Raw genomic sequence first — 24,934 nt, 5'->3', positions numbered from 1 at the left:
CATGTTCTTTGATGGTTCTAAGATGCTGAATGGTTCCGGTGCTGGGGTAGTGTTGGTTTCCCCCCGAGGAGATAAGCTCAGATATGTGCTCCAGATCCACTTCGATTCCTCCAACAATGAAGCAGAATACGAAGCACTTTTGTATGGGTTGCGTATGGCCATTTCACTCGGCGTCCGTCGCCTCATGGTCTATGGCGACTCAGATTTGGTGGTTAATCAGGTGATGGAGGAGTGGGACGTCAGAAGTCCAGCCATGACTGGTTACTGCAATGCAGTGAGAAAGCTAGAGAAGAAATTTGAGGGGTTAGAGCTCCATCATATACCCCGACTGAAAAATCAAGCGGCTGATGATTTGGCAAAGATAGGTTCCAAAAGAGAAGCCATTCCCAGTAATGTGTTTTTGGAACACATCCATACACCATCAGTTCAAGAGGATCCTTTCACCGAAGAAGCTCCACAGCCAAAAAGTGTCACGGATCCGACTGAAGTTGAAGTTCCAGTTGTGGTCGACCTGATCATGGAAGTTTTGGTCATCACTCCCGACTGGACAAAGCCGTACATCGCGTATATCCTAAGGAAAGAGCTCCCAGAGAATGAAGAAGAGGCTTGCAGATCGTCCGTCGATCCAAAGCCTTTACCGTGGTAAAGGGACAGTTGTACAGAGAAAGCGCGACTGGAGTCGGTCAGAAATGTATAACACCAGAAGAAGGTCAGATAATCCTTGACGATATCCACTCGGGGACCTGTGGTCATCATGCGTCCTCTCGGACCATTGTGGCTAAAGCATACCGAGCGGGATTTTACTGGCCAAGAGCAAATGAAATGGCAAAGGAAATAGTCGACAAGTGTAAAGGGTGTCAGTTCTATTCCAATCTATCGCACAAACCCGCCTCAGCCTTGAAGACCATTCCACTCGTCTGGCCCTTCATTGTTTGGGGGTTAGATATGGTTGGACCGCTGAGAACTGGTAGGAGCGGCTTCACCCACTTGCTAGTAGCAGTCGACAAGTTTACTAAATGGATCGAAGCTAAGCCTATCAAGAATATTGATGCTGGTACTGCTATCAGTTTCATCAGAGAGTTGACATTCAGATATGGATTTCCGCACAGCATCATCACTGATAACGGATCAAACTTCGATTCCGATGAATTCAAAGCTTTTTGCGCCTCTCAAGGCACAAGAGTAGACTACGCTTCAGTCGCTCACCCCCAGTCGAATGGACAAGCTGAACGGGCAAATGGTCTAATTCTCAAAGGATTAAACCCCGAATGATGCGCGATCTCAAGCACGCAGCAGGCGCATGGGTCGACGAACTTTCGTCAGTTCTTTGGGGATTGAGGACCACTCCTAACCGGTCGACTGGAAGAACTCCATTTTTCCTGGTCTATGAAGCCGAAGCAGTCTTGCCGAGTGACCTGCTTCACAATGCACCCCGAGTCGAGCTCTACACTGAAGATGAAGCAGAACAAGCCCGGCAGGACACAGTCGACCTTCTAGAAGAAGAAAGAGAGATGGCCATGATCCGATCGACTATCTATCAGTAGGACTTGCGTCGATTCCATGCCAGAAACGTGAAGAGTCGAGCCTTCCAAGGAGATTTGGTTCTCCGAGTGGATCAGCAGAAGCCACACAAGCTTGCTCCTACTTGGGAAGGCCCCTTCATCGTCACCAAAGTCCTCCACAATGGAGCATACCGTCTTTACAATGTCGGTCGCCAGATTGATGAGCCACGAGCTTGGAACGCGGAGCTGTTCCGCCCCTTTTATACTTAAGTATACACTCGGATGAGATGTAATAAAAGTACCTCTCTAGTTTGTTTTCCAAAGACAAGAGTGTTATAATTTTCCAAGTGATTGTTGTTACTTTTGTTTACGTGAGAAATCCCCCAGTGGGTGGCTTAGCTGCGAATCCGTTTCTCCTAAGTTTGTAAAACAAAAATCCCTGCCGAGTGGTGAGCCAGCCTCCCACTCGGGGGCTTAGCTGCGAATCCGTTTCGCCTAAGTTTAAGGAAAAATCCTATCGAGTGGCGAGCCAGCCTCCCACTCGGAGGCTTAGCTGCAGTCCAAGTACTCGCCTAAGTGTTTAAAATCCTACCGAGTGGTGAGCCAGCCTCCCACTTGGAGGTTTAGATGCAGTCCAAGTACTCACCTAAGTGTTTAAAATCCTACCGAGTGATGAGCCAGCCTCTCACTCGGAGGCTTAGCTGTAGTCCAGTACTCGCCTAACTGTTTAATACAATGTGTGCTCTGCAAGGACGATGAGGTGCAGGTCGACTGCTACCTTCTCCTTCCGAGTTACGCCACAAATACAATGTGCGCTCTGCAAGGACGACGAGGCGCAGGTCGACTGCTACCTTCTCCTTCCGAGCTACGCCACAAATACAATGTGCACTCTGCAAGGACGACGAGGTGCAGGTCGACTGCTACCTTCTCCTTTGGAGCTACGCCACAAAAAATCCTACCGAGTGGAGAGCAAACCTCCCACTCGGGGGCTTAGCTACAGTCCAGTACTCGCCTAAGTATCTGAAAATCCTACCGAGTGGAGAGCAGACCTCCCACTCGGGGGCTTAGCTGCAGTCCAATTCTTGCCTAAGTATTTGAAAATCCTACCGAGTGGAGAGCAAACCTCCCACTCGGGGGCTTAGCTGCAGTCCAGTACTCGCCTAAGTATCTGAAAACCCTACCGAGTGGAGAGCAAACCTCCCACTCGGGGGCTTAGCTGCAGTCCAGTACTCGCCTAAGTATCTAAAAATCGAGAGCAAACCTCCCACTCGGGGGCTTAGCTGCAGCCCAGTGCTCGCCTAAGTACTTAATCTATTCCGCTCTGCAAGGATGACGAGGCACAGGTCGACTGCTACCTTCTCCCTCTGAGCTACGCCACAAATACAATGTGCACTCCATCCTGATCCGCAGGGACGCAGGTCGACTACCATCTGTGCTCCATCCCTACCTGCAAAAGCGGTGAAGTGCAGGTCGACTGGATTTTCCACCTCAGAGCTGCATCTCAAGCGTTGAAGTGTATTCTGAGTGAAAGACAAAGTTCGCTCGAAGGCAAGTGCAAGCATATTTAATGATAAGCCAAGTCCAGATAACGTCCTACTGATTCGGAAGTGCTCAGGCGTCAAGCCTGTAAAATTTTATCGGTTACAAAACCACTCGGCATTCCGAGGCAAATTTAAGACAAAGCATAGAATTTTTTTACTCCTCAGGTGGAGGACTGGAGGGCGCGACGAACTGGTCCAGGTCGATTCCGTCAGCAATCTGAGTGGCAGCAGCAATGAAGGTCTCCATGAAAGATTGGAAGTCATGCTTCTTGGTATTGGCCACCCTGATGGACGCCAGCTTGTCCTCTCGCACATCTTTGCGGTGAACACGTACCAGGGACAGAGCAACATCAGCACCACACCTGGCGGAAGACTTCTTCCATTCCTGCACTCGACCTGGAACGTCATTCAGTCGAGTCATTAAAGACTCGAGGTCATTTTGAAGCGTCTCTCTTGGCCAGAGTGTCGTGTCGATCCGCGACACCGCAACCTTCAGTCGAGCGAGGTAGTCCACCACACCAGCAACGCGAGACTCCAGTCGGAACACGTTCATAGCAGCCTCATCCTTCACAGGAGAGTTAATGGGGTCCAAGTTTGTCTCCAGTCGACTGGTCTCCTCCTCGAAGTTTTGACAGAATTCTGTAAGCACAGTTTGAAGTTAAGCCAACAGTTCTACGATGAGTCGATGATAACGAGTCAGTCGGATAAAAGAGATTACCTTCAAGCATGAGGAATAACTTCTTGGCGAGCCCTTCCAGATAAGCCTCCAGATCGTTCTTCTTCCCCATCAGTTCGCTAGCCTTGTCACTCAGAGCTATCTTGTCATTCTTCAGACGGCTGACCTCCTTGTTGGCCGCATCGAGAGCAGCTTTCAGATTGGTATTCTCCTCTTCAAGTTTACCGACTGAAGCCAGCTTTTCTTCTGCGAGCTTCGTCTTGTCCAAAGCCGCTTTCTGCGCCTCGGCGAGGTCAAGGTCCTTCTTCTTCAGAGCCTCCTTCAGTTTATCTGCAAAGTGACAATGAGATTAGAATCAGGAATGGACAAAAAAATAAAGGCAGTCGTCAAGATTCTCACCAAACATACCTTTTGCTTCCTCCTTCGCCTTCGTGAAGTTCTCCTAGACAAGCTTCAAGTCAAGTTCGAGCTGGATATGTTTGTTCTCCAATTCAGTATAGCGAGCCACAAGCTCGCAAGATTTCTGCAAAAGGTTAGTCGACAGACATCAAAGATAGGTCACTTCCGAGTGACTAAGAGAAAAAATCGTAGCATTTCTAAGACTACAGCCGAATCAAAATATTCAACAGTAGTCTCGGGGACTACACCCAGTGGGTGCACTCAGCGTGCCCCCACTGGTTCTACCGACTCGGTTCGATTAGTCGACCGAAAGAGACAAAAAGGTTATGATCCTAAACCATAGCTAACTGCCAGCAGTCAGCCACAGTATCATCACGATCAAAAAAAAGAGAGATGTTCTTCAGACCTTAGTCGACTGCCAGCAGTCGACCATGGTCTTGGGGACTACACCCAGTGGGTGCACTCAGCGTGCCCCCACTGGTTCCAAGATTCCATTCGACCAGACCGAGTGGAGAAGTTAGAGTGAACAAATTCAAAGTACAAAGACTACAGTCGACTGCCAGCAGTCCACCATAGTCTCGGGGACTACACCCAGTGGGTGCAGTCAGCGTGCCCCCACCAATCCAAAAAATCAATCAACACACCCAGTGGGTGTACAGATACAAAGATCTTCAGAAAGAAGAGTTTTCAGATGCCATATCCTAACAGAACAAGCGGTGGCCAACTGACTTGGGCGTTGCTCTGAAGAGCTGAGCTTGCATCGTAAGCCGCTTGGCTGGCGTCCCGGATCGCCTTCACTTGCTCTATCATAACCCCCACCTGGCGTATAGCCTCCTTAGCAGCACCCGCTTGGTCCTCTTGGACGTGGTATGTGGCGAAAAGGGAAGGCGGATCGGCAGTCGACGATGAAGGTCGAGCACTCGTCAGCGGCACGGCGAAGGACACAGAAGTCCAAGTGACGTTGCCACCCTCCTGAACCAGCGTCTCAGGTGCTGATGCAACCTGAGCAGTCTTGCCAACAGGCGCCTTTTTATTCCTCCTCTGCCTCAGCGGCACCTCATCGTCATCATCAGGGAGATCAATGACATGAGGTGGGGCTACAGGAAAGATTCAAAGGTTAAAAATGAAGATCCAATCGACCAAAAGCGAAACTACAGAGATCGTACCAAGGTTTGAGGTGGCAGCATCTTCCATTTCGTGGTCTTTGTTCCTGGCTGAGGTCTCAGAGGTAGCAGCACTGCAGATTTTAGAAATCAGTCGGTTAGCCAACGAGTCGACCAAGAGTTTATCCATGCTAGACAAGAAAACACAAGTTCGGCTGTTACCCGGAAATGGTGGGAATCACCATCCTCATCTTGGGCAGGGCCTTCGTCGGCTTTTATGACGTCGCTCGGGGTTGCTTCGGCGCTTTTTCAGTCGGCGCTGGAGAGGTCGTCCGAGGGCGTTTCGTCGACTGCCCGACAGGCACAGTAGCCTTGCCACGCTCAACCGCGGGGTCATGGGCGAGCTTGGATCGCCTTTCCGTGCAAGGAGGGTCGACTTCTTCCTCCTCCTCCTCTTCACCGGAACCGTCGTCATCTTCATCCCCTTCACCATCAGATTGCCACTCCTCCTGACTTTCACCTCCACTCGCCTCCTCTTCCTCGACCTATTCTTGCGCCCCGTTGGGCATCGAGTACATCTCAGTCGTGACCTTAAAGACAACAAACAAGACAAAAGTCAGTCGACTGATTTTAAGCAAAGCAGAGTGAAGAAAACAGGATCACGGTCAGAGATGCAGAATTGGACCTTGTCTACTTTGTATGATTGGTCGAGTGCAGGGATCCTCCTGGCTCCTCGGGGGTTGTCCTATTTCCCTGTGATAGCAGTCATCCACCTCTCCAGCATGGCATCCTCGACCTCCTCCGGGTGGATCCGAGTGGTGTCTTCAGTGCCAGAATACATCCACATCGGATGGTCTCGATATTGAAGCGGCTGGACGCGTCGGAGGAGGAAGACCTCCAAGAGATCCATGCCGGTCACCCCGTCACGGATAAGCTGGACTACATGCTCGACCAACACCTTAACCTGCGCCTTCTCCTCCGGGATCACCTTCAAAGAGGACGGCTTCCTCACTCGGTCCATGGAAAAAGGAGGGAGTCCAGTCGGCCCTGGCGTAGGCTGGTCTTGGCAGTAGAACCAGGTCGACTGCCACCCACGGACCGACTCGGGAAGGACCATGGCTAGAAAGGCACTTTTCCCCCTCATTTGAACCCCAAGACCCCCACACATCTGAATCACTTGGGTTTTCTCGTCACTCGGATTGGCTTTTTTCACCGTCTGGGAGCGACAAGTGAAAATCTGTTTGAAAAGGCCCTAATGAGGCCGACAACCCAAGATATTCTCACACAAAGACACGAAAGCAGCGAGATACACGATGGAGTTGGGTGTGAAGTGGTGGAGTTGTGCCCCAAAGAAGTTCAGAAATCCCCGAAAGAAAGGGTGAGGAGGCAAAGAAAACCCGCGGTCGACATGGGTGGCCAAGAGGACACACTCACCCTCCTGAGGTTGTGGCTCCAACTCCTTCCCCGGGAGCCGCGCTGATCCATGGGGGATCAGCCCTTCATTGGCTAGGTCGTCAAGATCTTTCTGACGGATCGTCGAGCGGATCCAGTCGCCCTGGATCCAGCCCTGCGGCAGGCCGGCCCTTGACGAGGATCTGCCCCGACTGGTCGCCCTTCCCTTCGCCTTCGCCGTCGCCTTCTTCGCCCGCTCCAAAGCCGCCGTCTTATCCTTCACCATCGTCACCGGCGAAGCGCGCACGGAGCAGCAGCGCTAGGATGGAGGCGAACGCGGCGGATGAGTCTGAGGAAGAGGGAGGGGCAAATGAGGGCGCACTGTTCAAAAAACCCCGTCCGGCGCCTTATATGAGGTTGCTTCCGAGTGACTGACTTGTAGGCCCGGATGATCCTGTCAAATCCTGCAACAGTCACGCGCGCGATACGTGGCGAAAAAGGTGGCACGGAGATCGAGGCGTTCCTGCCTTATCCCATCCGAGTACCACGGCCTCCTCCGCCTCGCGCGCTTCCCGAAATTCGGATCCCGCTAAATCCGCGAACTACAGAGCAACTTGTCAAACGGGAGATTTCCTCCGCTCTGTCGTTCGGAGATCTCCAAGTACAGAAAATTCACTCGACGGATACAAAGAATGGATCAAGGCAACTGAAAAAGAAGTTGGTGCCGTCACCTAAGTTCATTGATCCAGAACAAGACATACTCATAGCACGAAAAATGGGTCGGAAGAGTTCTCAACTCCTTCCCCACTCAAACCTCGATCCATTCGGGGGCTAATGATGAAGCCATGTACCTAGGGTAGGGTCATGGACCTGTCCAAGATACCCTCCCCAAGGACATCTATAGAAGAAACCACTTGTCAGTCAACCTGGAAGGATTCCACTCGACGGGCTTGAAGACACTCGACCATGAAGCCAACCACTCGACCGCCGGGAGATCTAAAGTCAGTCTGCACGCAAACGGTCGGTCATTAAGTAGCTTTTATGGTCATCATAGCACTTTATGTGGGACGTTACTAGTAACTCCCGATCTTAATGTACTTTAAACCCTACATAACTGAGGGCCGGAGGGGTCTAGCGAACTCTATATAAGCCACCCCCTCCTCAGTGTCAAGGGTTCGCACCCCTGTAACTCATACGCATATAATCCAGTCGACCGCCTCCGGGCTCCGAGACGTAGGGCTGTTACTTCCTCCGAGAAGGGCCTGAACTCGTAAATCTCTTGCATATACAAATACTCCATAGCTAGGATCTTGCCTCTCCATTCCTACCCCCCTATTCTACTGTCAGACTTAGAACCACGACAGCCACCCCCTACCGTTTCATGAGCGGTACGAGCACACAAAAGAGAAATTTATTTTGAAAATTAGAGATGGCACATACAAATTTGCTTAGAACGGCACGAAAATACCGCATATAGGTAGGTATGGTGGACTCATGTGGCAAAACTGGTTAAAGGATTTTGGATGCACAAGTAGTGATCATACTTAGTGCAAAATGAAGGCTAGCAAAAGATTGAGAAGCGACCAACCAAGAAACGAAAAATCTCATAAGCGAGCATTAAGCATAATTAACATCGAATAATGCACCACAAGTAGGATGTAATTTCATTGCATAACTATTGACTTTCGTGCTTGCATAGGGAATCACAAACCTTAACACCAATATTCTTACTAAAGCATAATTACTCATCAACATGACTCACATATCACATCATCATATCTCAAAACTATTACAAGGAATCAAGTTTATTTTGTCCAATGATCTTCATGAAAGTTTTTATTATATCCTCCTTGGATATCTATCACTTTGGAACTAATTTTCATGTGTTGCTTTTGATAAGCTCAAACAAATGTAAGTGAAGATCATGAGCATAATATTTCTTTATCTCAAAATAATTTAAGTGAAGCAAGAGAGAATTTCTTAAAAAATACTAACTCTCAAATAAATCTAAGTGAAGCATGAGAGCACTTCTTCAAAAATAACAAAGCACACTGTGTTCAGAAGATATAAGTGAAGCACTAGAGCAATTACATAGCTCATAAAGATTTAAGTGGAGCATAGAGAGCAATTCTAACAAGTCATGGCATAATTTTGACTCTCTCAAATAGGTGTGTCCAGCAAGGATTCAAGACATAAAACAAAAGTCAAAACAAGCAAATACTCATATCATACAAGTTGCTCCAAGCAAAACTCATAGTATGTGATGAATAAAAGTATAGTTCCGAGTAAAATACCGATGGTCGTTAGAAGAAAGAGGGGATGCCACTCGGGCATCCCCAAGCTTAGTTGCTGCTTCTCTTTGGATAATATCTTGGGATGCCATGGGCATCCCCAAGCTTAGGCTCTTCTTACTCCTTATTCCTTCATCCATCGTAATATCACCCAAAACATGAAAACTTCAATCACACAAAACTCAACAAAATCTTCGTGAAATCCGTTAGTATAAGAAAATAAATCACTACTATAAGTATTGTTGCAAACCCATTCATATTTTATTATTGCATTATATATACTGTATTCCAACTTTCTATGGCAAAAACTCTTCAAAGAAAACCATAGAATCATCAAAACAGGCACACAACGCAAAGAAAATAGAATATGTCAAAAACAGAACAGTCTGTAGCAATTTGGATATTTAGAATACTTATGAAACTCCAAAAATTCTGAAAAATTAGGACCACGTGATAAATTTGTATATATATCTTCTGCAAAAAGAATTGGTATTTTATCACGCTCCTATTAAAAATAAAAATTAATTTCGTGAGCGAAAATGTTTCTATTTTTCAGCAACATCAAATCAACTATCACACAACATAATCCTAAAGGCTTTACTTGGCACAAACACTAATTAAAACACAAAAGACAGAATCATAACAGTAGCATAATTGTGCAAACACTCAAGAACAGAAAGCAAAAGACAAAAATAAATTTTATTCATTGGGTTGCCTCCCAACAAGAGTTATTGTTTTACGCCCCTAGCTAGGCATAAGCAAGGATCAAAGTTTTGTCATACGTAGTTTTGGCAACTTTTGTAAGGGCTTTCTCAAACCCGGGAGGCTCTTTGCTCTTCCCTAAATTCTGAGGAAAAGAAACCATCTTTAGATCTAAAATATCCAATCGCTTATTACTGAGAGTAATCAAGGTATTCATGCGATTGATACTAACATTAATATGTTTGAGGGGTTCATTATATTTTTGCAATTCAACCTTATGTTTGTGCAAATCACCAAGTTTGTCCAACATTTGAACTCCCTTTGGGGTGAAAGAAAACCCCTTCTTTTGAGGTGGAACCCCCAGAATTCCTTCTAAAATTTCATAGGCAGCATTAGGATCAAGCTCGATAAGATTCTCTTTAGCGGCAAATTTTAAGAGTTGCCTATGAAGCAAAGCTGATCCTATGTAAAAATTATGAAGCAAAATCTTTGCGTCTCCCTTTAGGTTGCAAACACGGTAGGATTCCAGTAGCCTATACCAAGCATCTTTCAAATTTTCTCCTTATCATTGCTTGAAGTATAAAACTTCAAAATGTGGTGACAAAGGAGGAGTAGACACGCTAGCCATTATGACAAGAAAGCAAGAACATAGATAGATCCGACAAGAAAACGGTGAACGAAAAAGAGGGCGAATAAAACGGTAATTTTTTGTGAAGTGGGGGAGAGGGAAACGAGAGGCGAATGACAAATAATGTAAATAGCAAGAAAATGAGATTTGTGATTAGGAACCTGGTAGATGTTGATGATGTATCCCTGTCCCCGGCAACGGCGCCAGAAATTGGCGCGTGGCCGGAAGACTATCTTGACGTGATCCTCCCCGGCAACGGCGCGAGAAATTCCTTTTGATGCTTGCTTGAACTACGCCGATATTTCCCCAAAGAGGAAGGGATGATGCAGCACATCAATGATAGGTATTTCCCTCAGTGATGAGACCAAGGTTATCGAACCAGTAGGAGAACCACGAAACACTACGTGAACGGCACCTGCACACAAATAACAAATACTCGCAACCCAACGTATTAAAGGGGTTGTCAATCCCTTTCAGGCAACGGCGCCATAAATTGGCAAATGGACTTGAGAGAGTTGTAATAAATTGATAGATCGAACGCCGAATAAAATAAAGTGCAACAAGGTATTTTTGTATTTTTGGTTTAATAGATCTGAAAATAAAAGCAAAGAAAAATAGATCGCAAAGGCAAGTATAATAAAGAAGAGACCCGGGGCCGTAGGTTTCGCTAGTGGCTTCTCTCGAGAAAAATAGCAAACAGTGGGTGAATAAATTACTATTGGGCAATTGATAGAACTTAAAATAATCATGATGATATCCAGGCAGTGATCATTATATAGGCATCACGTCCAAGATTAGTAGACCAACTCCTGCCTGCATCTACTACTATTACTCCACACATCGACCGCTATCCAGCATGCATCTAGTGTATTAAGTTCATGGAGAAATGGAGTAATGCAATAAGAACAATGACATGATGTAGACAAGATCTATTTATGTAGAAATAGACCCCATCTTGTTATCCTTAATGGCAACGATACATACGTGTCGGTACCCCTTCTGTCATTGGGATCAAGCACCGTACGATCGAACCCATCACAAAGCACCTCTTCCCATTGCAAGATAAATAGATCAAGTTGGCCAAACAAAAACCCAAATATCGGAGAAGAAATACGAGGCTATAAGCAATCATGCATATAAAAGATCAAAGAAGACTCAAATAACTTTCATGGATAAAAAAGATAGATCTGATCATAAACTCAAAGTTCATCGGATCCCAACAATCACACCGCGAAAAGAGTGACATCATATGGTTCTCCAAGCGACCATTGTATTGAGAATCAAGAGAGAGAGAGAGAGAGAGAGGAAGCCATCTACCTACTAACTATGGACTCGTAGGTCTACAAAGAACTACTCACGCATCATCGGAGAGGCACCAATGGGCATGATGAACCCCTCTGTGATTGTGTCTAGATTGGATCTGGTGGTTCTAGAACTTGCGGCGGCTGGAATTGATTTTCGTCGACTCCCCTAGGGTTTCTGGTATATCGGGGTATTTACAGAGCAAAGAGGCGGTGCGGGAGGCCTCCAGGCGCGCCCTGGTGGGTTGTGCTCCCCTCGAAGCACCCCCCCCCCCCCCCACAGTTGCTTTTCCGGCCCACTGGATGTCTTCTGGTCCAAAAAAATCAACAAAAAGTTTCGCTGCGTTTGGACTCCATTTGGTATTGATTTCCTGCGATGTAAAAAACATGCAGAAAACAACAACTAGCACTTGGCACTATGTCAATATGTTAGTACCAAAAATGATATAAAATGACTATAAAATGATTTTAAAACATCCAAGAATGATAATATAACAGCATAGAACAATCAAAAATTATAAATACGTTGGAGACATATCAGTACGCCACCATGGCACCTAACACGTGGGCCCGTCGGTTAGATACAGGGTCAATACGAGCTTATACGGCTGTCAGACCGTTTGCAACACTTAGGCTTAGAGTTGGTACTGAACTGCAGAAAAAGTGACTAATGGTACTTATTCGTTACACCGTGCCGAAGTGTAGTAGTTCCTTGCAATTAACTCATTATATCCCTCAAACCAAACATTGAAACATAATCATTCCATTCTGTCAAATATCCCCAATCAAACACAAGAATGGAATCGACCCATTCCAGTGGAATGGAACCATGACCTTCCATTCCACTTCGTTTCCAAACCAAACACACCCTAAGTTGATGCTAAGTGCGTGGTAGGCGACGCTGCCAACCAAGACCCACACCACCCATTGAGAGACCCAACCACAAATCCCATGGCAATGACCCAGTCAAAATCGTGTTCCAGTCTCCAATTGAATGGGAAGGCTCTAAAATTAGGGAGTCTAGTGAAGTTAGAGATATAAGGGATATGATGTTGAAGTTGGTATTTTGAGTGTGGACGTCTACATGCTACAAGCTGACACTATCTGAGAAATTTTGACTTGCTTTCAAGGGAGTACTATATTATGAGGAAAATAGATCTACGACTAGGCTCCTCAAACTCTCCCTAAATGTTCAAGCGAACAACCTGGTCACTGTCCTTCCATAAACGCTCGGGTGAATAGATCTACGACTAGGCTCCTCAAACCCTCCCTAAATGTTCACGCGAACAACCCGGTCACTGTCCTTCCATAAACGCTCGGTGGATAGCCCGGTTATTGTCCGGATAGGAAAACACCACCCAATCGTCTGCCCTATACATAGCCCAAACATCTCTCGTACCTAGCCCATGCGGGTGAATATGGGGCGGTCAGGACGCGCCACGTCGGACTAGGCCACTCTTGACCTCTCCGCTCCACTGCTCGTCTCCTCTCGTCCCCTTCGCTCCCCACACGATGTCCAACTCCGACGGCGAATCTAGCGACAAGTCCGATCCAATTGACTGGGTGGCGCTCCTCAAGGAGGAATACATCTCAGCCGTGGACGACGAGGAGCTCATCGTACGCATTGCCTTTTGCCAGTTATGGACAGACAGGGGCGTGAGCTCGAGCTCTGCAACCTTCCCGGTGGCCGGAGGAAAAATTTCGTGTTTTGACCCTTTTTGCAAACAAATTCAGGATCTGACCGTCATTCGAAAAATTTCGTGATCTGACCCTTTTCCTACCGTCATCATCCTTGGTGGTAGGGTAACACTGCCTACCATCATAGGCTATGGCGGTAGGACTTGATTGCGCCGTCACGGCCATTTGACGTTGGAACTACCATACCGCCATAGTCTTTGGCGGTAGGGTCTAGAATATATAATTTACGTATGGCGTCTAGTATTAGCATAGTAACTCTGTTGGCAGGTTGGTTAGCGCGTGCAAGTTTTAGGCTGCAGGTCTGGAGTTCGAGCCTCCCTATGGCCAAACTTTTTGTTCATTTTTATTTTGCCCAATAAACAATAAACAATTTGTCCAGTTAATATTAGGATATAAATCATTTATAAAAATATATTTTTTATTTATCTGTAACTTTTTAAAAAAATCGCTCAAAGATATATATATATATATATATATATATATATATATATATATATATATATATATATATGTATACGAATATGATCAATTGGTCTCACATATTACCTGCATAAAAAAGATTTGAAAGGCTATTCACCGAGATCAATTGGTCTCACACATTATTGGCCCCACATATCTCTTCATCGTTCGTATATGAAGCCTCCCTGATAGTTAGGTCGTTGCATTCACCTTCAGGTCTTTGCTTCATCATCTCCTTTTGCCCTCAATTAATCCCTGTCCTTGGAGCTTCGTTTTCCCTCAGAAGCACTGCTAGACTGGGGAACTCCCTTGCCGGAGCAGGAGCAGCAGTGGCAGCTAGCTTGCACTTTATCAAGGTGAGTGCTTAATCTTCATCTTAAATTGCTCAACGCTTTTGGAATCAGTCCGACTTCTAGGTTGCAGTTTGTATATGTTCTTTTGAAACTTGTGTTCTAACACTGGAACCCAAGAAAGGATGAAATACAAAGTAACATATGATGAGAACTTAATTGCAGAGCGCCTAATCTTCGTGATGAGCAAAGAATAAAACTGCTCTCTCCCATGTATGTTACAGATCTAAGCCGCAAAAGGACTGCAGAAAAACAAATCTTTGCGGAAATTTTATGAAACAGTTACATATAAGTAAAAAAATTATTTTTATAAATAATCCATAGCTTAACATTATAATTGGACAAATTGTTTATCCCATCATATTCGTTTATATCTTTGCGGGAATTTTATAAAACAGTTACAGATAAATAAAAATATATTTTTATAAGTAATTCATGTCCTAATATTAGTTGGACACATTATTTAATTTTTATTGGGCAAAATAAAAATAAACTAAAAATTGGCCTTGTTGAGGCTCAAACTCAAGTCCAGCTGAACCAAACTTGCATGAGCTAGCCAACTTTCCACTAGACTGATTCTGTTCTAGTAGATGCCACATGTAATTTAAACCTTCCAGACCCTACCGCCAAAGACTATGGCGGTAGGGTATTTTCAACGTTGGATGACCGTGACGGAGCAGTCAAGTCCTACCGCCATAGCCCTTGGCGGTAGGCAGTGTTACCCTACCGCCAAGGGTTATGGCGATAGGAAAAAGGGTCAGATCCTAAATTTTTTACGAACCAGGGTCAGATCCGGCTAAACTTCGTAAAAAGGGTCAAAACACGAAAATTGGCCGTGGAAGGAAGGGGTTGCTACAGCTTTGTCGGCTCTGCTCGTGCCCGTGGTTGCCTAAGTCAAGGTCCAGCTGCGGGTCGTGCAGATCCGTGCCAGAGCCGCTTACGCCCGTCGCCGCCGCCGACTACCTCCTCCGCGATGTCATCCGTTGGTCCTTCACCTCGGTGGAGACGAAAGCCTACCGCCGCCGCAAAAATGCAAAGGCGCTTCAGATCGGTATTGAGGAGTTCAAACGCCTCGTGAAGCAAAAAGGTAGCTGTCATGAAGAAAGCCGCCTTGATGGAAGCAGGCCCGCGTCGTAGCATGGATTTACCGAAAAAGGCTTTCGGCCCGCTTTATAAATAAAGCAAATCGTAGCATGGATTTGAGGAGGACAGCTACAGTTGTCACGAACAAAGCCGCCTGGATCGAAGAAGCAGGCCCGCGTCGCATGGGTGGCATGGATTTGAGGGAGGCAGCTACAGTTGTCACGAAGAAAGCAGCCTGGATCGAATGTAGCGGCTGTAGATGCTCTGAGCCTGCTTAGAATGGCAGAAATGTCTTAAATGAAATTCCTTCGTTCTAAACATGTTCGATGGCTAACAATTGCAATAAACGTGCCCATATGATTTGTTCGTAAATATACTCCTACTTGCTTCCCTTAGAGATTTCATACACCGATGGTTACTACTCCCAGAAAGAAAAGGGGAGATGTCGACCGTCTGTGTATCAGGAAATATATAGCAAGTATACACAATAACATGATACAAATGAGTGAAAATATGGTCTATAAAACCCCGATAATGAATTTCATTCAGTAACGACAATTCAGAAATGATCCTAATGTGTAGTCCATACTTCCATAAGATCAAAACAAGGCCTTAACTTCCAACATTCTTCACAACAATTCCACAACCTTCACATACGACTTACTTCTAAAGGATTATACTATACTCAAACCTTGTAAAACATCTGGTGACTATGAATGTATCGAAAAAATGTGACGGTAATGTATGTAACCTATAACGAGAACGATGCCGAGTTCCTAGGTGGGGTAAGATTCAACTTCTGTAGTAACCTCTATCAAGAACAATACCAGACTGTCTTCCTTCGCTGTGTTGTGTGTCACCAGAAACCTCAAGGGAAAAAATATGCACGCACTGCAGTTGCCGATTGCAAAAATCACTTATCACCGCCATCCTTGTCTTCTGAACCTCCATTGTGCCTGTCGGACCTCACTGGGAGGACACTCCGACGCTCTTTGCCGCCTGGTTTCGCTGATGCGTTCCCATACCACATCATTCCAAGAACAGCGAGGATCATCCCAAGGACTACATGAAGGTTCAGGCCCTCCTTGCCAAAGAAGAGAAAGCCAAGGAACAGGACCAGCACAGTCTTCATGTGGCCTAAGACTTGGAAAGACACAGCGGAGAACCGGCCGATGCAGATGAACTGGCTCAGATTAACGCCGATAGCGATGATGCATGAGAGTACGACGAATAACTGCAGTCACAAAATGCAATGATAAGATAGATGACAAGATAAAGAGGTTGAATGTACAGACAAACTAATCTTGCGTACACTAATATCAAAATTCTAGTCAAGCTAGTCATGTGAAGAAATGAAAAGTCACTAATTCAACTAAATATGAGATACAACAAAGCAGCACATCAGAAGTTCTCCACAGTAATGTTCCCTAAAATGCTGGCCACTTCCCACTCTATCTCTAAGCAAACAGAAACCAGCTAAATCTATTTGCTCATACGGAAGCTGCAGCATAGATCACCACAGGCTGAGGGACATGCAACACTGTTAGAAATCGATTTCTTACCAAAGAAAGTGATGTGAAATTGAAGTGATCCACCCTTTTGCCAGTCAACAAGAAATCCACAAAGGGCCCTACTAACAGGAGGGAACCTGCTTGGGCTGGAGCAGTGTGGCTTAGGAGATTGAATGAGTTCAGAGAGTACTTCCGTTGGAGATAATGAACATACTGCAAAATGGGAAACAAGAATTAACAGAATTTCAAGTGGGTCCTCTTTACAATACATGATAAGAACAAATAACAGAAGGGCAGCAAACATAATCAAATAGCATGCAGTCATGAGATTAAACAACAGAATGCAGTGCATACTCAACACTGGAGTGATAATGTTGGTAATGTCTGTAAACATTATAAAATACCATGACGGCACAAACATTGGCCTCTTATTTGATCAATGTTTCAAGTCCTCTAATAGATTGTCTTTCAACAGCAGGATTCTATTGGCTTGAAGATATATGCAAATCACCATACAGTATAGGTATTTCAACTTACATATTGCTGGAAAGCTGTGCTCCAAACAGCTATAACAGCTGCAAGCATGCCTTTTGCATTCACACTGACATCAGTAACAGTGCAAACTGCAACGCCTACAAGCACAACCATTATGCTCAGCTTTGTGTCCCGTGAATAATGTACACGATCAAAGACAACCTCCAGAAGACATGATGCGGGTATCATGCACAGCTTTGCTATCTGAACAAAAGAAAAGAATTAATTAAGAGCTAATAATGCAGAGATACATAGCTTAGGTAATAGAAAGTCAGAAACTACACTGACCTGATAAAACCCCACAGAATTCCACATCAAGCTCACATTCATGCCAACGATCGACAAATTTGAAAAGATTACAAACTTAATCAGATCTGGTAGCGGTAAGTGAGAGGGCTGGCTCAGGCCTAACCACCGAAACACAATAGTCATCAAGGTCGTTGTCAATAAATGAAGGCCAGTTAATGTTGTGGCTGCAAAAGGGGTAAATCAGAAATCAGTGAAATGGCAGGAGTTTATCCAAGTTTTAACGTATGTGCAGATTGTTGAGGGTCAGTGCAGAAACCTCATTGAACTTGCAAGTAATTGCTAACAATAGATCATATTAAATTAGCATGCTTCTTATGTTCAACAGACATATCTCGAGTTTATGCCAAGCAAGTTAACATAGCAACAGACACCTAGGATTGCCTAACAGTCAAATCCCTAACTCTCAGATCACTATAAAAGTAATCTAGTTGAAAAAAACTATTATGAGTTGGTCAAATGCTGACATACTCATCTGTAATTAAAGATTTATCAACAAAAGAGCATCTAGAATTTACATGGATGGAATTTGCAGTACCAATTCGGGATCACAAAAGGTTTAAAATAACTTCCTGGCCCCTTTGTACACTAAACTCAGCAGAGCAATACTAATGCGCAATTCAGAAGGAGAAGCCTACGGTAGTCAAATTGAAGTCAGACAGAAATTGAAAGATACAGAACAAAATACAGCATAACATAATCCTACTCACTGCCAAAAGTAAAGAACAAGATGTCAATAGATTGACTTAATGATGTATGTGACTGCATAATTCTTCACCAAAGCTAAAAACATACCAAAACTGAATCCATGTGTAGCCATTAAGGCTTTGTTGACCATGATGATCCCAACGGATGAGGTGATATTGAAACCCCATGCTGCAAAGTCTAAGGCGGCCTTCTTGTCGGATTTTCTCGGAGAACCCATCTCTATCTTCACAGGTTCAAATCAACACTTGGTGAGCTACAGTCTCTGAGGCACAAATGCCATCCACACAAGATATAGAGCCCAGGATTTAACTGCAGTAAGGAATTAAAGCCATTTCAGATGATTAGACAGTGAACAAAGATGGTGCTGCTTGCACCTGAGTTAAATAAAATGCCCCAAGATTAAGCAAAAAGAATTCTAAACAGCGCACACTACTACAATTTACCTGAGCCCTACTGGTTCTGAACGCAATTAGCAACATATGATACAGGAGCCCTACAGTTTCCTTGTGCTACGCTAAAAACAAGCCTGCTCATGCCCGGATGCAGCTACTCATGAGAACCGAATGCTCTTCCTCCACGGAATAACAGCAACAACTGCTCCAACGACGTAGCTCTAACCCCAAAAAGTCCCTCCTAGCCCAGTAATCCACCCGTGAGTCCGAATTCGTATCTCTACTTGCAAACTGATAGACAACAAACACTATGCTACGCAGCAACCCTACTGATCCCGAACGCTCTGCTGCACACAACCCTGCTGATCCCGAACGCTCTGCTACACACAACCCTGCCTTGCTCGTAGTCCAGATGCTCCTCCACGGAGCCCCATCAGGGAGTACTCCAGGAGCGCAACTCCACACCCCGGAAACCCTCCTAAATCCAGCAAACCGACCAACGAATCCGTCCCCAAATCGCAGCTGCTCGCGCCAAAAACCCACGCCAGATCGCGGCCCCGAAAAGGCTGCGGCGGAAGGTAGTGAGGGCGAGGAAGAATCCTTACTCGAGAAGCGCGGGGCTCGATCCCTCCACCCGGAAATGGCAGATCTCCCGGCGCTCTGATCTGAGATTTGGGGTGGGAGGGGTGGTGTGTCGCCGGGGTGGGGGGTGTGGTGTTCTGTGTGAGTGTTTCGGTTTCTTCCTCGCCCCCCTTTTTTTATTTTTGTTTATTTTTTTTCCGCGACGCTCACAACTACCTTCGCATCAGATCTGCCCCCCTTTTTATAGGCTGCCGGATGCACGCATTTTTGTGAGTCCAGAGTTTTATTTACGCTAATCTTAGGGTTGTATCGCTAAATTCTCCTCGGTTGAATCGCCACGGTTTGGTTTTCATGAAGGTGACAAGAACTCCATGAAGAGAAAACAATAACAACGTGAGAGGAATATGCAAGGTGTCATACATTAAGAAAAATGAACGTCCCGTTAGGGTTAGCATCATTTTCACTTCTCACTCCAAACGACTTGGCACGGCAGTGATACTCCTTTATTGACGCCAAGTTTGTTTTGCATCGGAATAACGTTATATTATTTAGAAGGTGTTTGTTTCAGCGAGTTTTGCCCGTTATCCCTTTACGCCGTAATGGGGAAACGTTACTTGTGTTTGTTTAATGGACACCGTAAACACATTCCCTCGTAAACGGGTCCAGCCCAGTTATCGATCGATACCGCCCACCCCCCACCGGTAATTGCGGTACCGTTCCCTCCTCTCCCCGCACGATCCCTTCTTCCTCCCCTCCCGGCTCCCGAGACACTCCTCCGCGCACGACCCCCTCCTCCTTCCCCTCAAGCGCACTCCTCCCCGTCACGCCCCCTCTTCCCCCTCCTCGTTCCCTGCCGCCGAGATCGGAGTAGCCGATGGCGTCTGTGATCGGAAAGTGCTGGCGGCGCTTGACATCGGAGGCTGCCAACAGCGCACGTGCTTGGGGATGGCTGGCGGCGCACAAGACCCGAGCATCAGGCGGTGCACAAGACCCGAGCGTCCGGCAGCGCTTGATCCCGGGGCTGTCGGCGGCGCTTTATTTCGCAGACGACCGGCGATGCACAAGATCCGAACGGCCAATGGCGCTTGATCTCGAGGGCGGACGGCGGCGGTTGATTTCGAGGACGGCTAGCGGCGTTTGAGATCCTGGTTGGCTGGGGTCAAGCAAGAGCAAGCCATCTACGGGGAGGATGGCGGCCGGCGAGCAACAAGGCCGAGCAAGAAGAGCAGAGCGATGGTAATCGATTCCTTTACCTGAACGTGAACCAAACAAACTTGCAAAAAACTGATTACACCTCCTTAAACGCCGTGATCTGATTACGTTAACGTTGCCTTCACCATTTATGCAGCCAAACACCTCCTTAGTAAGTTAAGTTTAAAAATGAAACATCTAGTAAGTTCCATCCCAAAAAGATCTTGCTCAATATACTAGAGTTAAGAATTAGCCACACAAATAAAAAAGGGTGGTAAGAACATCTCCGATAACTCCCTTTGTTTCCTTTATATCAAGGAAGTTCGGCAAATTTTTTTGCTTCAATAGCTTCATTTTGTTCATTTTTTACCCAATACTCCCCTCAAGACCATGGCGACCACGTTTCACCCCCACCGCCCCCCCAACTGATGTCCCATGTTCACTCCATCCCTTGTCGTTAAGTATCGCCCGGTCACTGGAGCATCGCCATCGACCATCGGGTCATCGTCGATCTCCTGCGCTCTTCCTTCTCCTCAGGGACCAGCGTCGGTGCGCTGCCTCCCCGGCTTAGAAGCGCCGCTCTACCCTTCTGAAAAACAGAGGGTACATAACAACCACGCAGAAGATATTTCAGACCCGAAACAAACAAATGATTGTCCCTCGTTTGAGAAAAGAAACTATGAGCATGATTTTCCCTAGAAAATACCATAAAATGAAGAGATAACACTTTGTTTATCGTTATATGGTGCATATTGTGCTATCTCACCATGGATGTGTGACTATATTCTCTACCAACTACAAGGCAACATGTCACAACTTTAATTTCGCTATAGTATCAAAGGCATGTTGTAACTTTATTGACCATGTATGTTCAGATTCTACCTAACTATAACAACATTAAAGTGCATCCAATAGCCAACTCACGTATTACAACTATTTATTCGACTATAGATGACAAAAAAGTCACTCTTTCCATGCACCCATAGACTCAAGAAGCCCTTTAATAGGTAGATGCATTTGCAGCTAATTAGGAACTTAAACATGCCAACTAATGCATGGGCCAAACCGTTCCAATAATCAATTTGGTGCAACCTCTTTTTATGTCACAAGCCTTCTATATCTTCAAAAAAAGATCACAAATCATCCCAATAAAAATGAATATTCAAGTTAAAGCAACTGAGATTCCATAAGTATATAGTACTATATGTGTGTGTGGGGGGGGGGGGCAATAGATGTAGACCATGTGAATATAAGTATCAATCTTAGTTTACATGTTGGCAAGAATTGCGATCTTAGCCTAGAATGCCAATGGAAGTTATAATCAAGAAGAAAGTCAACAAAGTAGCGCACAAATGGGAAAGAAAACTCCATCAAGCAAATATATCTAGGACTATATCTTATTTCATTTATTTGCCAAAATAAATCTTGTTACATTTACCTTTAGACTATGATTTGTTGTCTCGGTGTGATTACTTCCACACTAGACTAGCGCAGAAATGGGAAAGAAAACTCCGTCAAGCAAATATATATAGGACTATATCTTATTTCATTTATTTTCCAAAATAAATCTTGTTACATTTACCTTTAGACTATTATTTGTTGTCTTGCTGTGATTACTTTCACACTTGACTCAGGTTTTATACTACGAATAGTAGTGCGATCGTTGTTGCTCATAATTTTAAGGGAATGGTCAGGATATCAACATGGTAAATGTTACTTTATATGGTATTGTTGACACGACCAGGCCAGGCACATGTTTCACATGTCTTCCCTTCACTCTGTACATGTAGTAATCCTTAAACCGGGTCGTGCGCATGATTTGCTCTCGGCAATGTCTTTAGACTCCCTAATGCATATGTAGGTAATATAGTCATTATTTTCAGGAATAACATCATTACTTTTAGAAGAAAAAAATAGTAGTGAAAAAGGATGATAAAAGAGGACCCCAAAAAATACGAGCTCGGAGGCTCATATTGACTGTTAAGGGCGAGCGTGGTTACCTGCACCAATTTTTGCTCCTTTCCATCACAAATTCTGCTTGGCTGAGCTAATACATACTATATGCCATGTTGTGCACGTTGTTTGGTTGATCAACAACCCTATGTGGGCAGCTTACTAGGAACCACCCTAACCACTATTGACATTTGCATGTTACATACGAACACAAGGGCACAAGAAAACCACAATGACGATGAATTGGACAAAGATGATGAGAGCCTGATAGAGTGGAAACTACTGACTGGCCGTTCCTAACGGTCCTAGTTGAAAGGTGCTTTGAGGTTCGTGAATGCCAAAATTTTGATGCAACCCAGCTAACCAAATAGCCAAAAATGCATCCCAAAGGCCTGGTTGGGGAGAATGCAGGTGACAAAACACGCCCTTAGTACGAACAAATTGGAAGGGTTGGTAGTAAACTATTTGCCTCAAAATCAACAGTCCACACATGAAACAAGCTTTCGTTCCACTTTGTATGTAAAAAGGCAAACGGACAAAGCAATACAAGGTGGCGGGGAGAAACCCATACAAGCCAAACAAAGGATAAAAAGGGCAACCGAGAGGGCAATGAGGATGCCAACAAACCGTAGGCGAACAAGGAAACAAGGGTAGCCACATAACATGAGGCGACCTTCTACTTGTGAGCTGCGTTGGGATTTCCTCGAAGAGGAGAGGATGATGCAGTACAGTAGAGATAAGTATCTCCCTCGGTTAAGAACCAAGTTTATCAATCCAGTAGGAGAACCACATATAACCTCGTTAGCAGCACCTACACACACAAAAGCAAATACTTGCACCCAACACAAACAAGGGGGTTGTCAAGTCCCTTGGCGGTTAATTGTAAGGATCAAATCTCGTAGTGATAGATAGATAGATTAAAACACAAAATAAAATAATGGTGAATAAATTATAGCAAGGTATTTTTTAATTGCGTATATGATAAAAGTAGACCCCGGGGCCATAGTTTTCACTAGAGGCTTCTCTCTTGAACAAAAGCATATGGTGGGTAAACAAATTACTGTTGAGCAACTGATAGAAAAGCGCATAGTTATGACGATATTCAAGGCAATGATCGTGTATATGGGCATCACGTACGGGACAAGTAGACCGACTCATGCCTGCATCTACTACTATTACTCCACCCATCGACCGCTATCCATCATGCATCTAGGGTATTAAGTTAATAAAAACAGAGTAACGCCTTAAACAAGATGACATGATGTAGACAAAGTAAACCCAATCAATATGAATAAACCCCATATTTTTATCCTTAATGGCAATGATACAAATACATGTCATGTCCCTTCTGTCACTAGGACTAAGCACCGCAAGATCGAACCTTTCACAAAGCACCTCTCCCATTGCAAGATAAATCAATCTATTTGGCCAAACCAAACGGATAGATTGGAGAGAAATACAAAGCTATAACAAATCATGCATAAAATAATTCAGAAAATACTCAAAATATTTCTCATGAATAATCTGATCATAAACCCACAATTCATCGGATCCTAACAAACACACCACAAAAAAAGGATTATCTCAAATAGATCTCCAAGAACATCGATGAGAACATTGTATTGAAGATCAAAGAGGGAGAAGAAGTCATCTAGCTACTCGCTATGGACCCGTAGGTATGTGGTGAACTACTCACGTATCATCGGAAGGTCATCAAGGTTGATGCAGAAGCCCTCCATGATCGATTCCCCCTCCAGTAGAGTACCGGAGAAGGCCTCCAGATCGGATCTCGAAGGAACAAATGCTTGCAGCGGCGGAAAAAGTATTTCAGGTGGCTCTCTGATGTATGGGAATGTTTGGGAATTTATGTTGGGGAACGCAGTAATTTCAAAAAAAAAAATCTTACGATCACGCAAGATCTATCTAGGTGATGCATAGCAACGAGAGGGGAGGGTGTTGTCTACGTACCCTCGTAGACCGAAAGCGGAAGCGTTATGATAACGTGGTTGATGTAGTCGTACGTCTTCACGATCCGACTGATCCTAGCACCGAAGGTGCGGCACCTCCACGATCTATACACGTTCAGCTCGGTTACGTCCCACGAACTCTAGATCCAGCTGAGGTCGAGGGAGAGTTTCGTCGGCACGACGGCGTGGTGACAGTGATGATGAAGTTACCGGCGCATGGCTTCACCTAAGCACTACGACGATATGGCCAAGGTGGAAATCCATGGAGGAGGGCACCGCACACGGCTAAAAGATCAACTTGATCAACTTGTCCATGGGGTGCCCCCTCCCCCGTATATAAAGGAGGGGAGGAGGGGGCTGGCCGACCTCATGGTGCGCCCCCAAGGGGGGATTCCTACTCCTACTAGGAGTAGGTTTCCCCCCTTTCCTAGTCCAACTAGGAGGGGAAGGAAGGGGAAGAGAAGAAGAAGGAAAGGGGGCCCGGCCCCTTCCCAATTCGTATTAGGCTTGGGAGGGGGGCGTCCCACCTCTTGGCCGCCTCCTCTCTCTGCCACTAAAGCCCATGTAGGCCCATTAAGCCCCCGAGGGGTTCCGGTAACCCTCTGGTACTCCGGTTTTATCCGAAACTCATCTGGAACACTTCCGTTGTCCGAATATAGTCGTCC

At 45.4% G+C, this 24,934-nt stretch overlaps 1 protein-coding gene across 1 annotated transcript; it reads right to left on the bottom strand.

Annotated features, from left to right (window-relative positions):
• Positions 1–15,639: 15,639 nt before the first annotated feature.
• LOC123111294 (UDP-rhamnose/UDP-galactose transporter 6) lies at positions 15,640–19,390 on the bottom strand. The gene is made up of 6 exons (XM_044532051.1): positions 19,182–19,390; positions 18,272–18,493; positions 17,459–17,643; positions 17,174–17,374; positions 16,688–16,849; positions 15,640–16,359 (listed from the first exon to the last, which is right to left on the bottom strand). Exons 2-6 carry the CDS (start codon positions 18,399–18,401, stop codon positions 16,039–16,041), a joined length of 999 nt encoding a protein of 332 aa, XP_044387986.1. The 5' UTR covers positions 18,402–18,493; positions 19,182–19,390; the 3' UTR covers positions 15,640–16,038.
• Between the last annotated feature and the right edge of the window lie 5,544 nt (positions 19,391–24,934).

This window comes from Triticum aestivum, chromosome 5B, assembly GCF_018294505.1.
Source record: "Triticum aestivum cultivar Chinese Spring chromosome 5B, IWGSC CS RefSeq v2.1, whole genome shotgun sequence".
Classification (NCBI taxonomy): domain Eukaryota; kingdom Viridiplantae; phylum Streptophyta; class Magnoliopsida; order Poales; family Poaceae; genus Triticum; species Triticum aestivum.
This window is presented reverse-complemented; position numbering and strand designations above follow the sequence as displayed.

What these genes read in the sequence shown, in the direction of transcription:
- LOC123111294 (XM_044532051.1), bottom strand. Translation starts at nt 18,401, where the DNA reads ATGGGTTCTCCGAGAAAATCCGACAAGAAGGCCGCCTTAGACTTTGCA. An exon ending in TACACATGGATTCAGTTTTG is followed by an intron (nt 17,644 to 18,271) that starts GTATGTTTTTAG and finishes CCCCTTTTGCAG; the next exon opens with CCACAACATTAACTGGCCTT. An exon ending in GCACAGCTTTCCAGCAATAT is followed by an intron (nt 16,850 to 17,173) that starts GTAAGTTGAAAT and finishes CCCATTTTGCAG; the next exon opens with TATGTTCATTATCTCCAACG.